Here is a 13,421-nt window from a genome sequence, read left to right as displayed (position 1 = left end):
GGAGCAATGGCACACAGCTGTAGTGCTGTGCGCTACCTCAGTTTGAAGACTGGAGTCTTCTGCCGCCGATTTTGAAGTCTTCTTGCTTCTGTCACCGGCTTCTGTCTTCCGGTACTGCGAGGGGGACGGCGGCGCAGCTCCGGGATCGGACGACAAAGGGTGAGATCCTGTGTACGATCCCTCTGGAGCTAATGGTGTCCAGTAGCCTAAGAAGCAGGACCTATCTTCAGTGAGTAGGGCTGCTTCTCTCCACTCAGTCCCACGCTGCAGAGAGTCTGTTGCCAGCAGATCTCTCTGAAAATAAAAAAACCTAACAAAATACTTTCTTATAGCAAGCTCAGGAGAGCTCACTAAGTAGCACCCAGCTCGTCCGGGCACAGATTCAAACTGAGGTCTGGGGGAGGGACATAGAGGGAGGAGCCAGAGCACACCAGTATCCAAATTCTTTCTTAAAGTGCCCTGTCTCCTGCGGAGCCCGTCTATTCCCCATGGTCCTTACGGAGTCCCCAGCATCCACTAGGACGTTAGAGAAATAAAAATAATGAGACTAGACTTGCTTAGTGAATCCAGTGTGGAAGTTATGGTTTAGAGCAGGCTTAATACACTTAGGGAAGAATTCAATTGTTTCTCCCTGCACCGCCACTAGATGGCACACAACTTAATTCAATTGACGCTCCTTTCAGGCGCGCTGAGCCACAGGAGACTCATTTCAGCTCGCAGCACCCCCCATATTGGCGAGCTGACATGTGCGATAAGTGACCTGTTTGGGTGCCAAATGGCACTTTTCGCAGTCGTAACCATTAGTTTAGTTGGGTTTAGCGGTTTTACATGGCTAAACCAGACACTAATGGGTGCGATCAGCGTGATAACAGGCATCAATTGAATTTTGCCCGAAATCTCCCGTCACTTTTTGGGCAGTGATAACAATTGAATTTCCACCATCTTATCACAGACAAAAAAAATCTTCTCTTTACATTGGGTATGTATGAAATTACATATGCTATTTAAATAAGGACCACAAAACTAAAACATTTGTATGAATAAGAAGATAAAAAGCAGATTTCTGCTGCAGTGACATCACCAACTCTGCCCATTTATGAATCAGCCAATCCACACATACATTTCTGCAAAGCAAGTCTTCCAGGTTGTCAGTCACTGTCATGCTGGGTAAGACTCTCCAGCAAAAATTGTAAGGCTGCTGCAGAGGACTGAAAGTGCGTGATGCACAAAATAAAAATTGATCGGATTTCTTTTGTATGGGTGCCCACCGGGGCTATTCAATTGTTACACATGTTGGGCGTGCATGCCCCATGTGTGTGCCCATTAGTACTGGGCTTATCTTCGCAGAGCACCAAAGCCCATCTAAATAATAATAATAATAATAATAATAATAATAACTCTTACGTCCTAGAGGATGCTGGGGACTCCGTAAGGACCATGGGGTACAGACGGGCTCCGCAGGAGACATGGGCACCTAAAAAGAACTTATCCTATGGGTGTGCACTGGCTCCTCCCTCTATGCCCCTCCTCCAGACCTCAGTTAGATTCTGTGCCCAGAGGAGAATGGGTGCACTGCAGAGAGCTCTCCTGAGTTTTCTGTAGAAAAATAATTTTGTTAGGTTTATTTTCAGGGAGTCCTGTTGGCAACAAGCTCCCTGCATCGTGAGACTGAGGGGAGAGAAGCAGACCTACTTAACTGATAGGCTCTGCTTCTTAGGCTACTGGACACCATTAGCTCCAGAGGGAGTCGGAACACAGGTCTCACCCTGGGATTCGTCCCAGAGCCGCGCCGCCATCCTCCTCACAGATGCCGGAAGATAGAAGACATCTCAGGCGGCAGAAGACTTCAGATCTTCGTGAGGTAAGGTGCGCAACGGTACGCTGCGCGCCATTGCTCCCAGACACAACACACAGAGGCAGCACTGGTGGGTGCAGGGCGCAGGGGGGGGGGGGGGGGGCGCCCTGGGCAGCAATAATCCTCAATTTTGGGCACAATAGAGTATGATTAGGCTGCGGAGGCAGTAAATCACAGATCCACCGCCATTTTATTACAATTGCACTGGGACCGAAGCCCGCCGTTGGGGGGGCGGAGCTTGATCCTCAGCACTAACCAGCGCCATTTTCTCAACAGAAGCTGCATGAGAACGCTGGCTCCCCGGTCTCGCCCCTGCTGAACACTTCACAGGCGGGAAAAAGAGGAGGGGGGGCACATTGGTAACGCAGCGAGTGGGAATTTGGATAGTATATAAAAAAGCGCTATCTGGTCATTTTGTTTTTCCAGTGTTATTTGAGCGCTGGGTGTGTGCTGGCATACTCTCTCTCTGTCTCTCCAAAGGGCCTGGTTGGGGATTTGTCCCCTTATAGGTATATCCCTGTTGTGTGGGGTGTCGGTACGTGCGTGTCGACATGTCTGAGGCGGAAAGATTCTCCAAGGAGGTGGTGGAGCAAATGAGTGGTGTGTCCCAGTCGGTTGTGCAGACTCAGGAATGGATGGACATGTGGCATATGTTGAATGCAAGTGTGGCTTCTTTACATAAGAGGCTTGATAAGGCTGAATCAGGGGAGGCATCAGGGGGTCAATCCTCGGATTGGACCGACTCACAGGGCCCGTTGGGGTCTCAAAAACGTCCCTTGGCACAAATTGTGGACACTACTACCGACACGGACTGATTCCAGTGTCGACTATGATGAAGTAAAATTGCACCCTAAGGTGACAAAAAGCATTCAGTGTAGGATTGTGGCAAAAAGCATATGGAAGTCCTACCCTATAAGGGAGACGTATTGTTTGGGGATGGGCTGACGGACCTGGTTTCCACAGCTACCGCAGGTAAATCACATTTTTTACCATTTATTCCCCAACAGCAAAAGAAAATACCACCGTATCAGATGCAGTCCTTTCGGTCGCAAAAATCAAGAAGAGGTCGGGGGTCCTCCTTCCTTGCCAGAGGTAAGGCTAGAGGGAAAAGAGCACCCGCTTCGGCCGGTGCCCAGGAACAAAAGTCCTCCCCGGCTACTACAAAATCCTCGGCATGACGCTGGGGCTCCCCTGCGGGACTCCGCACCGGTGGGGGCACGTCTTCGACTTTTCAGCCAGGCCTGGGTCAGCTCAGACCTGAATCCTTGGGTGTCGGAAATAGTTTCCCAGGGTTACAAACTGGAATTCGAGGAGGTGCCCCCGCGCCGATTTTTCAAGTCGGTATTACCAGCTTCTACACCAGATCAGAATGTAGTGTTAGCTGCAATTCAAACGCTGTGTCTACATCAAGTAATTATCAGGGTTCCCTTGAACCAGCAGGGAAGAGGCTACTACTCAACCCTCTTTGTGGTCCCGAAACCGGATGGTCCGGTAAAACCTATTTTGAATCTAAATTCCCTAAACCTGTACATGAAAAGATTCAAATTCAAGATGGAATCGCTCAAGGCGATTATAGCCAGTATGGAGGAGGGGGAGTTTATGGTGTCACTGGACATAAAGGATGCGTACCTTCATGTCCCCATATATCCCTCCCATCAGGAATACCTGAGATTCGCTGTACAGCATTGTCATTACCAATTTCAAACGTTGCCGTTTGGGCTTTCCACCGCCCCAAGGATTTTCACCAAGATAATGGCGGAAATGATGGTGGTCCTGCGCAAGCATGGAGTCACAATTATCCCATACTTGGACGATCTCCTGATAAAGGCGAGATCAAGAGAGAAATTGTCGAACAGTGTAACGCTCTCTCTGAGAGTGCTCCAGCAACACGGTTGGATTCTGAATCTACCGAAGTCACAGTTGATTCCGACAACTCGACTAACGTTCCTAGGTATGATACTGGATACGGAACAAATGAAGGTTTTTCTCCCGTTGGAAAAAGCCCAGGACATCCAGAACATGGTCAGAGACCTGCTAAAACCGAAAAGGGTGTCAGTTCATCAATGCACTCGAGTTCTGGGAAAAATGGTGGCGGCCTACGAGGCCATCCCCTTCGGCAGGTTCCATGCGAGGACGTTTCAATAGGACCTTCTGGACAAATGGTCCGGGTCGCATCTGCACTTACATCGGAAAATAACTGTCCCCAGGGGCCAGGGTGTCTCTCCTATGGTGGCTGCAAAGTGCTCACCTGCTGGAGGGTCGCAGGTTCGGAATTCAGGACTGGATCCTGGTAACCACGGACGCGAGCCTCCGAGGGTGGGGAGCAGTCACCCAAGGAAGAAATTTTCAGGGACTGTGGTCAGACCAGGAGTCCTGTCTACACATCAATGTGTTGGAACTCCGGGCCATATACAACGGCCTTCGACAAGCGGAGAGTCTTCTTCGAAACCTACCAGTTCTGATTCAATCAGACAATGTCACAGCAGTGGCTCATGTGAACCGCCAAGGCGGGACAAGAAGCAGAGTCGCGATGGCGGAAGCCACAAGGATTCTTAGCTGGGCGGAAAATCATGTAAGCGCTCTGTCGGCTGTCTTCATTCCGGGAGTGGACAACTGGGAAGCAGACTTCTTCAGCAGACACGATCTCCATCCAGGAGAGTGGGGACTTCAACAAGAAGTCTTTGCAGACATAACACGTCTTTGGGGAATTCCTCAAATAGACATGATGGCGTCACGCCTCAACAAAAAGCTTCGGAGGTATTGTGCCAGGTCTCAGGACCCTCATGCAGTAGCAGTAGACGCCCTGGTAACGCCGTGGGTGTTCAACTCTGTCTACGTGTTTCCTCCTCTTCTTCTCATCACAAAAGTGTTGAGGATCATAAGGCGAAGAAGAGTACAGACGATACTCGTTGTTCCAGACTGGCCTCGAAGGGCCTGGTACTCAGATCTTCAAGAGATGCTCACAGGAGATCCCTGGCCTCTCCCGGTTACGTTTGACGGCTTGGCGGTTGAACGCCGAATCCTAGCGGAGAAGGGGATTCCGGAGGAGGTCATCCCTACTTTAATAAAGGCTAGGAAGGAGGTGACGATAAGACATTATCACTGCATCTGGCGAAAGTATGTGGCTTGGTGTGAAACCAAGAACGCGCCTACGGAAGATTTTCATCTGGGGCGTTTCCTCCACTTCCTGCAGACAGGAGTGGATATGGGACTGAAATTAGGTTCTGTTAAGGTACAAATTTCGGCCCTTTCGATTTTCTTTCAGAAGGAATTGACTTCTCTTCCAGAAGTCCAGACGTTTGTAAAGGGAGTGCTGCACATCCAGCCTCCTTATGTGCCTCCAGTGGCACCGTGGGACCTGAACGTGGTGTTGCAGTTCCTAAAATCACACTGGTTTGAACCACTTAACAAGGTTGAGTTGAAATTTCTTACCTGGAAGGTGGTAATGTTGTTGGCCTTGGCATCGGCAAGGCGAGTGTCAGAATTGGCGGCCTTGTCTCACAAGAGCCCCTACTTAATTTTTCATGTGGATAGAGCGGAATTGAGGACACGCCCTCAATTTTTGCCTAAGGTGGTTTCTTCATTCCATCTGAACCAACCTATCGTGGTGCCTGCGGCTCCGAGTGACTTGCAGGATTCCAGGTCCCTGGACGTAGTCAGGGCTTTGAAGATTTATGTAGCCAGAACGGCTAGACTTAGGAAAACAGAAGCACTGTTTGTCCTGTATGCTGCTAATAAGATTGGCGCACCTGCTTCGAAGCAGACTATTGCTCGCTGGATCTGTAATAAGATTCAGCAGGCTCATTCTACGGCTGGATTGCCGGTTCCAAATTTGGTTAAGGCCCATTCCACTAGGAAGGTGGGCTCTTCTTGGGCGGCTGCCCGAGGCGTCTCGGCATTACAGCTTTGCCGTGCGGCGACTTGGTCGGGGTCAAACACCTTTGCTAAATTCTACAAGTTTGATACCCTGGCTGATGAGGACCTAGCTTTTGCTCAGTCGGTGCTGCAGTCATTCGCACTCTCCCGCCCGATTGGGAGCTTTGGTATAAACCCCATGGTCCTTACGGAGTCCCCAGCATCCTCTAGGACGTAAGAGAAAATAAGATTTTAAACCTACCGGTAAATCTATTTCTCCTAGTCCGTAGAGGATGCTGGGCGCCCGTCCCAGTGCGGAAACTCTGCAAGACTTGTATATAGTTGTTGCTTACATAAGGGTTATGTTACAGTTGGAGTCAGTCTTGGACCGTCACTGTTGTTGTTCATACGGTTAACTGGTTATGTATGTTCCAGGTTACATGGTATGATTGGTGTGGGCTGGTATGAATCTTGCCCTTGTATTTTTAAATGCTGCCTTGTATTGTCCATCTCCTCTGGGCACAGTTCTCTAACTGAGGTCTGGAGGAGGGGCATAGAGGGAGGAGCCAGTGCACACCCATAGGAAAAGTTCTTTTTAGGTGCCCATAACTCCTGCGGAGTCAGCGAAACCCCATGGTCCTTACGGAGTCCCCAGCATCCTCTACGGACTAGGAGATATAGATTTACCGGTAGGTTTAAAATCTTATTTTTATTTATATAGCACTCTTTCTCCAATAAGACTCAAGGCGCTTAACAGATACATAGCTAAAGTACAGGTTAGGGCGCCCAAACGTAGCAGCGTTTACACTCATCTCAGCTCACACCTCAGGAGGCTGGGAGCCCAAATGTGCCACTCAGATTTGTTGCCTGCCTACCATATTATGCAGTGAGGGAGGAAGCACATCCTCTTCAGTCCTAGCCTAGAGAGGGGGGGGGGGGGGGGGGGGGGGGGGGGGGGGGGGGGGGCTGGCACCTACACTTTCAAGCTGGCTCCTAGATTTTACAAACATATGTAAGGCACTGATGTGTATGATAATGTCAATTAGTGGCTTTGAAACATGTTTATGGGTGCACCTTTTCACTAGACCAGGAGAACATACCTAAAGTAGTTAAACAACAGCATTCTAAATGGCCCTACACACTATGCAATCCGCCACCGATCTGCCCGACAGCGGATACGGCCAACTCGGCGACGGGGAGTGAAGTTTCTTCACTCCACCCGTCATCCGGCTCCATATTGGCCTGCATGCACAAGCGACGGGGCACCAACGATGAACGAGCGCTGGGCCACACACCGTTCATCGCTGGTGCCTCCACACTGAAAGATATGAACGAGATCGTTCATATCTTTCAGTAATATCACCCAGTGTGTAGAGCCTATTAGACAATGTAAATGTTCAAATTTAGAAACAAAGCAACATGATCAACTCATAAGGGAGAACTTTGCTGGAACATGTGACTGAATGACAGCACCACCAAGATTAGTAGATCTGTTGAAGAACTAAAACAATATTAATTTCTAGAAGAATTTACAATCCAGGTCAAATCTCAGATACACAATTTTCCATCAAACACGTACTGTAGATGCAAGTTAACATTTATATAGTGCCACAAATTATGCAGCAGAGCTGTATAAATATGGCCCTTGACAGTGCAATGAATAAGCAATGCTAACCGCCATTAAAAGTCACTGTACTTTACAGAAAAAAGGAAATTATTGTGCTTAAAACTGATGGTGACTGACATTAAGGGTAATTTCCCTAGAACTTTTTCAGCAGCTTTGATCAGGTTTCACAATTTCTTCAAAACAACTGATAATTTTCTCTACCACTGGTGGCAAATAAGTCATTTTTGGGGGGTGATTCAATTGGTTTTTCCCTGTGGCTACTACTAGGGGGCGCAAAACTGAGCAATTTAATTGTTGCTCTGTTTAGACATCCAGTAGCCAAGGAGCTGGCATTTCTTCTCACAGCCACCTGAGGTGCAAGAAGTGTGCGCTAAGTCAGCACTTTGGGCATCCGACCGTTCCCCGTGGCTAAACCCTGTCTGTTTGGTAGCAACATGCGCGATGTGCATGGGCGCCCGAACATCAACTGAATTGTGACAACTGTTCAGGCGTCTAAACAATCCCATTTAGATAGGATTGTTAGACGCCCAAAACAATTGAAATCGGCCCCTGGTATACAGCTACTAGATTTAAAAAGCCATTTTATTTTATTTATTTATTTTTTAAAGCAAACACGGGTTGCTTTGCTTCAGAGCAAGTTTCCAGGTTTCAAGCTAAAGGCTATATTGACAAAATATGGGCACTGCCTGCAAGGCACACGCTTTACATTTTGACCCATATGTGAACTGGAAAATGGGATATATTGAAAAGAGGGGTGGTATTCATGTGACCGCCGGTCAGCTGACCGACAGTCACATGACCTCCTCCACCAGCCCGACGGGTCACTGTCCCGATGGTCGGCATGCCGACCAACAGGGACTATTTCCACTCGTGGGTGTCCACGACACCCATAGAGTGGGAATAGAACCCGTGGCGACCGCAGGTCGCCACCGAGCCCGCAGCGTGGCGAGCGCAGCGTGGCGAGCCCGCAAGGGGCTTGCTGTACTCGCCCCTCCCCGCCAGGATCCCGGCGTCAGTATGCTGCCGGGATCCCGGCGTCGGTAAACTGACCGCCGGTCAGCCGTACTACACCTGAAAAGAGGTGCATCTTATAAAATGAGTGGTGGATATATTGAAAAGAGGGGTGGTATTCATGTGACCGCCGGTCAGCTGACCGACAGTCACATGACCTCCTCCACCAGCCCGACGGGTCACTGTCCCGATGGTCGGCATGCCGACCAACAGGGACTATTTCCACTCGTGGGTGTCCACGACACCCATAGAGTGGGAATAGAACCCGTGGCGACCGCAGGTCGCCACCGAGCCCGCAGCGTGGCGAGCCCGCAAGGGGCTTGCTGTACTCGCCCCTCCCCGCCAGGATCCCGGCGTCGGTATGCTGCCGGGATCCCGGCGTCGGTAAACTGACCGCCGGTCAGCCGTACTACAAAAGAGTACTGAAAAGAGGTGCATCTTATAAAATGAGTGGTGGATGTAAAGTCTGACTTTAAAGTGAACATTTATACAATTTACCAGTAATATACCAAGCGATCTAGAGTTCTGAAAGGTCTTAAAACAATATAGAAAAGATATGGGCAACAAAATGTGTTACATACTTGATGACTACTCAAAGAAAAAGTATCATCTAAACATTCTTAGGGGTCGATTCTATTCGGCAACTAATGAATAGCGCCGGGAATTAGCTCCCGACGCTATTCAATTCAGCAACTAATTACCTGCAATTGTCGGGAATTCTTCTCTCATCCCCGGGGGATGAGAAGAGAAACCCGACAAAAGTGCTGCCTCGCGGCCGGCGCGAGGCTGATTCTGTCGGGAATCAGCCTCGCGCCGGGGAGTTAAGTCGGAGAATGCCCGTTCTCCCGACAAAACTACCTGTTTTGTCGGCGAGAACGGGCCATCGCCGACGTAACTAGTTGCTGAATTGAATAGCGTTGGGAGCTAGAATTAGAATTGTCTGTTTTACCAGTTGTGACTAGATAGCCATAACATCTCTGGTCAAGTGTGCTCTTGCACCTGTGGTTATTCATCTAGAACATAGACACTGTTCTATGCCTTATTTATAACACTTGTCTTTAAGTTACAGCATCGTTACAAGATCTGTTATATTGAAATACATGACTAAAAACTCTGAAAGGGCATGCATTTCTTCACTTTTACTAAAAGCATCTAGTGTTCACTCTAGGCTGTTTTAGCAGGGCGCCGCGCCCTGCCCGTTTTTTAGCAGGCAAAACCCGCCCTGCCCCTTTTGCGGCGCCCTGCTAGAACAGCCGCCCGCTTCCTGCCCTCCCGGCGTGTATAGATGCCGTGCGCATGCGCGCGGCATCCATTCACGCATTGGGAGAGGGCTGGGGGAAGCCCAGCACCGACGGAGGTGCTGGGCACGCCCCCAACAGTGATGTCGCCGGCCACAGACGCTCTCTATAGTAGCGTCTGTGGGCCGCACTGCCCCCTAAAATGACGTCGGTGTGGCCACGTCCCCTAATTTGCGTGGCCACACCCCCATTTTGGGCGCGCGCACATGTGCCCCCGGAGACCGGCGCCCTGCCCCTTTTCACTCCTAGAGTGAACACTAAGCATCAATTGTACCAGTAGCACACATACAGATGTGTCCACATACATCTTTGCTATATCCGGCCATGTATGGCTTGGTTTAACATACCATAGACTCAGAGATTTAGCCATGCCTTGTGATTTTTCTTAACTTGCTTCTTTAATATGTTACTTTATACATATTCTATTATGGCAAACAAAAATTTTAAAATCCATCCACTCGTTACTCGTGAAAAACAGCTTAGCCATGTTTTGCATGTTGTGCCAAATTTAGCAAATAAGCAAAGATGTAAGTGGACACATCTGTATACATTAATGTAAGACACACTGAGTGCCACAATAAAACATTTTTAAAAGCAGAATTTACATTTCGGACACTATGTTGGGAAAAACAACCACTGACTTCTTTGACTCCCTTTTAATGCACTATTCATGCATTTATTAATGCACAAAAAGCGCATTAAAAACTCATTGGTGTAGGCGAGCCCTAAATATTTTATATGTTCATCAGGAGAGATTAGAAAATACTGTGCACCCCTTAAAAACAAACCCTATGAAAAAATTGTTACGATAGAATAAAATGAAAAATAGTAATACTGTTGATAGTAACTGGTGTGACAGAAGCAGGGCCCTCCAGCTACTAAGGTACTATCTGCTTGCCATTTACATCCTACATCCATGTACGTGTCCAAAGATATACGGATACCTCATGCAGCTTCTGACTAACCTGTGGCAGCCACTATTGTGCCTATAACACAACAGAATGTTAGTACTGTTAAGGATAGCAACCACCCAGCCTTAAACCAACAAATTAGTTGTCATTTTGAAGGAAAAAAAATTCTTATAAAGCTACAGGGTACCCTGCAACAAATGAAGGCACCACCAATTCCAAATAACTTGGAAACTTATCTATTAAACTAAATATACCACCACATGAAGGGAAGCCTGCTTATAAATAGAAAGGCTAACATGTTTTAAATAGCTGACAATGCGCCTGAGATTTGAGAGTGACAGGAACAGCTGAAATACTCTGTACTAAACTCTTGCCTCCCTGGCAACATACTTGGTGTCTTTCTTGCTACATAGCAGCAGTGATATGTTACTACTACTTATCATGTTGGTCTGTTATCAGCTTTGAACTCAGGGGTCTATGTACTAAGCTTTGGAGGAGGTAGATTCAATTGTTTCTCCCCGCGACCAGCACTAGATGGTGCCCAACAGAGCAATGCAATTGTGGCTCCATTCAGGATGGAAGAACCAGGGAGGGGGGGGGGGGGACCATTTTAGCTCGTAGCACCCCGAGCTGGTGAGATGAAATGTGCAAAAAGTGGCCCATTTGGGCACCCAACACTTTGGTTGCAGTTTTACGCAGCTAAACCCAGCCAGTCTGGGTGCAATTACTGATTTAAAAAAATATTAAACCCACCCCCCCCATCTCTCGTCACTTTAGACGGGTGACTAGGCACAGTAGACAACTGAATCGCCCCCTTGGAGAACAGTAAAAGTGGACAAATATTAAACGTACCAGTCAATCAGCTCCTAGCTGCCAGAGAGGAGCTGGTTGTACTTTATCTGCGTTCACTTTCTCTCTCTCCAAGGCTTAGTACATAAACAACTTAAAACTTCAATTTAAGAGTATAGCATGACATACGAAAATGACCATATAAAATTTAAAAGGTCTATACAAGCATATTTGTGTGTTTGATTGTTAAAGCTATGGTTAAAACCTCCAGATACAATAAGGTAACATCTGCTGTCCACTGCTACGGAGCTAGCACAAACCGAAAGAGAAATAAGTACACAAATCTAGTTAACAGAAGTTACATAAGCAGCACTTTTATTTTAATTTTAGTAACCACTGTTTAATTATCAAATCCGCAAGTAAGGACCATTAGTATATGAATGGCAAGCTAGTGTTTACAAACACTGAACTGTCTCCTAGCAGGGCTGCATCAGAGAGCGCCTAATGCTATACTGGAAATGTATATCAGCAACCAGACAATGTATGCAGGTGAATTAAGTACCTATTGTTTTGACAGGTTATTTCTGTTTAATAAAACAATGAGGACATTTTAAGGAAAATAAAATTGCAAGCTTCATATGGATACACATTATTAGTCTATGATATAACTTGCATAAAAAGACCAATAAAATAATCTGACATCTTGTCACTAAACTCCAGAGAGATGTTCTGTAGGAAGCTCGGGTAGCAGCACCTAGCTATACATCATCCACCCACAATACTAACTCCTCACAGCTTACAGAAGCTGCTGGCCTAACTTCAGAGATAGTCTGCAGCCCAAGCCTCGCCAGGGGAAAAGGGTCTAGGGTGAAATAGCCTGCAGCCTCACAGTGGGACTGTGCTGCCACATACAGGGATGCTAGGCAGAGCACACAGAGGAAGTGACAATGGGACCCGGGTGCTGGTAACCAGATGCAGCAAGAAGCACACGACCCGCCGGGGTGTACAGCAAGGAACCCTGTCCTGGGGCTGCCACAGTGATCCCACCACATCCAGCTACTCCCAACCCAATAAGCACGGCCCACTACCGGCTTACTTGCCCAGCTACCTCCCCCCGGGCAGACCTCCCAGACACCGCACTACAATGCTTCCACTACGCCGCAAAGCCGCGGCCTCCTCAGGCCGCCATCCGCGCTCCGACACTGCAGACGGCCAGCAGCCGCTCCCTATATCCCGGTCCCTCTCACTAGGCCTAAGCGTCGTTCCCTGTCACGTCGGGGCTTGGCCTGAGCGCCCGGGTTACCTTGTAAAAAGCACCGTTAGAGCCGCGCACTTCCACCGTCAGGTCCTCCATGTTGGAAACGCAAAGGGCGATGGGAAGGATTTCTAGAAAGTTTCTGCGTCACCCAAGGAGGGAGGGAGAGAGAGCCGGGGGCGGGAGGTGGAGAGGAAGAGGAGGGACCGCAGTAGAGCGGGCGGCAGCCGCCGCAGCACAGTCTCTAGAAGAGAGGTGGATGGATGGAGGGGAGGTGGACAGGGTACACCCAGCAGGGCCGGAGAACGGGACGTCTCCCTAGGAGAGCAGTGTTTGGAGAGCTGGGAGGGGACATGCCAGGGGGCCCCGCAGGAGGGGTTGTGCAGGTCCCCTGTGTAATGTTCTGGCCAAAAAGGAAGAGTGGGGCGGGGCTCAGTTTCCCATTAAGTTCAGTGCATGTGCTGCTGTCTGCTAAATATAGCCCCCGGTGTTCCATCCCTAAATAGAGATCATCGCATCACTCTCCCTACAGCCCAACTACATGTCTGTGTGTATGACACACACCTCCGTGCTTGTAACTGCTGTCACACTATAGTGAGCGCTTGCTGTAGCGTAGCGTCCTGTACCTCTGTCACCTCACATACCTCTCGTCGGTGCTCTGTAACTCCATGTCCCCCTCACATTACTGCATACACCAGAGGTTCCCAAACACGGTCCTCAAGGCACCCCAACAGTCCAGGTTTTAGGTATATCCATGGCTCAGCACAGATGGTTAAATCAAATTGACTAAAGTGCTAATTATGTCACCTGTGGCCAAGCA

At 48.6% G+C, this 13,421-nt stretch overlaps 1 protein-coding gene across 2 annotated transcripts in view; it reads right to left on the bottom strand.

The window, feature by feature from the left end:
* Window positions 1-13,033, bottom strand: part of FXR1 (FMR1 autosomal homolog 1) — a 244,414-nt gene extending 231,381 nt beyond the window's left edge. Inside the window, exon 1 of one of the 2 annotated variants that reach the window (XM_063916328.1) lies at window positions 12,650-13,033. In XM_063916328.1, the coding sequence (XP_063772398.1) occupies window positions 12,650-12,700 (51 nt within the window). In that variant the 5' untranslated portion in view covers window positions 12,701-13,033. The remainder of the gene's footprint in view (window positions 1-12,649) is intronic. The other variant, XM_063916327.1, reaches the window with a different exon arrangement.
* Window positions 13,034-13,421: the final 388 nt, after the last annotated feature.

Source organism: Pseudophryne corroboree, chromosome 4, assembly GCF_028390025.1.
Source record: "Pseudophryne corroboree isolate aPseCor3 chromosome 4, aPseCor3.hap2, whole genome shotgun sequence".
Taxonomy (NCBI): domain Eukaryota; kingdom Metazoa; phylum Chordata; class Amphibia; order Anura; family Myobatrachidae; genus Pseudophryne; species Pseudophryne corroboree.
This window is presented reverse-complemented; position numbering and strand designations above follow the sequence as displayed.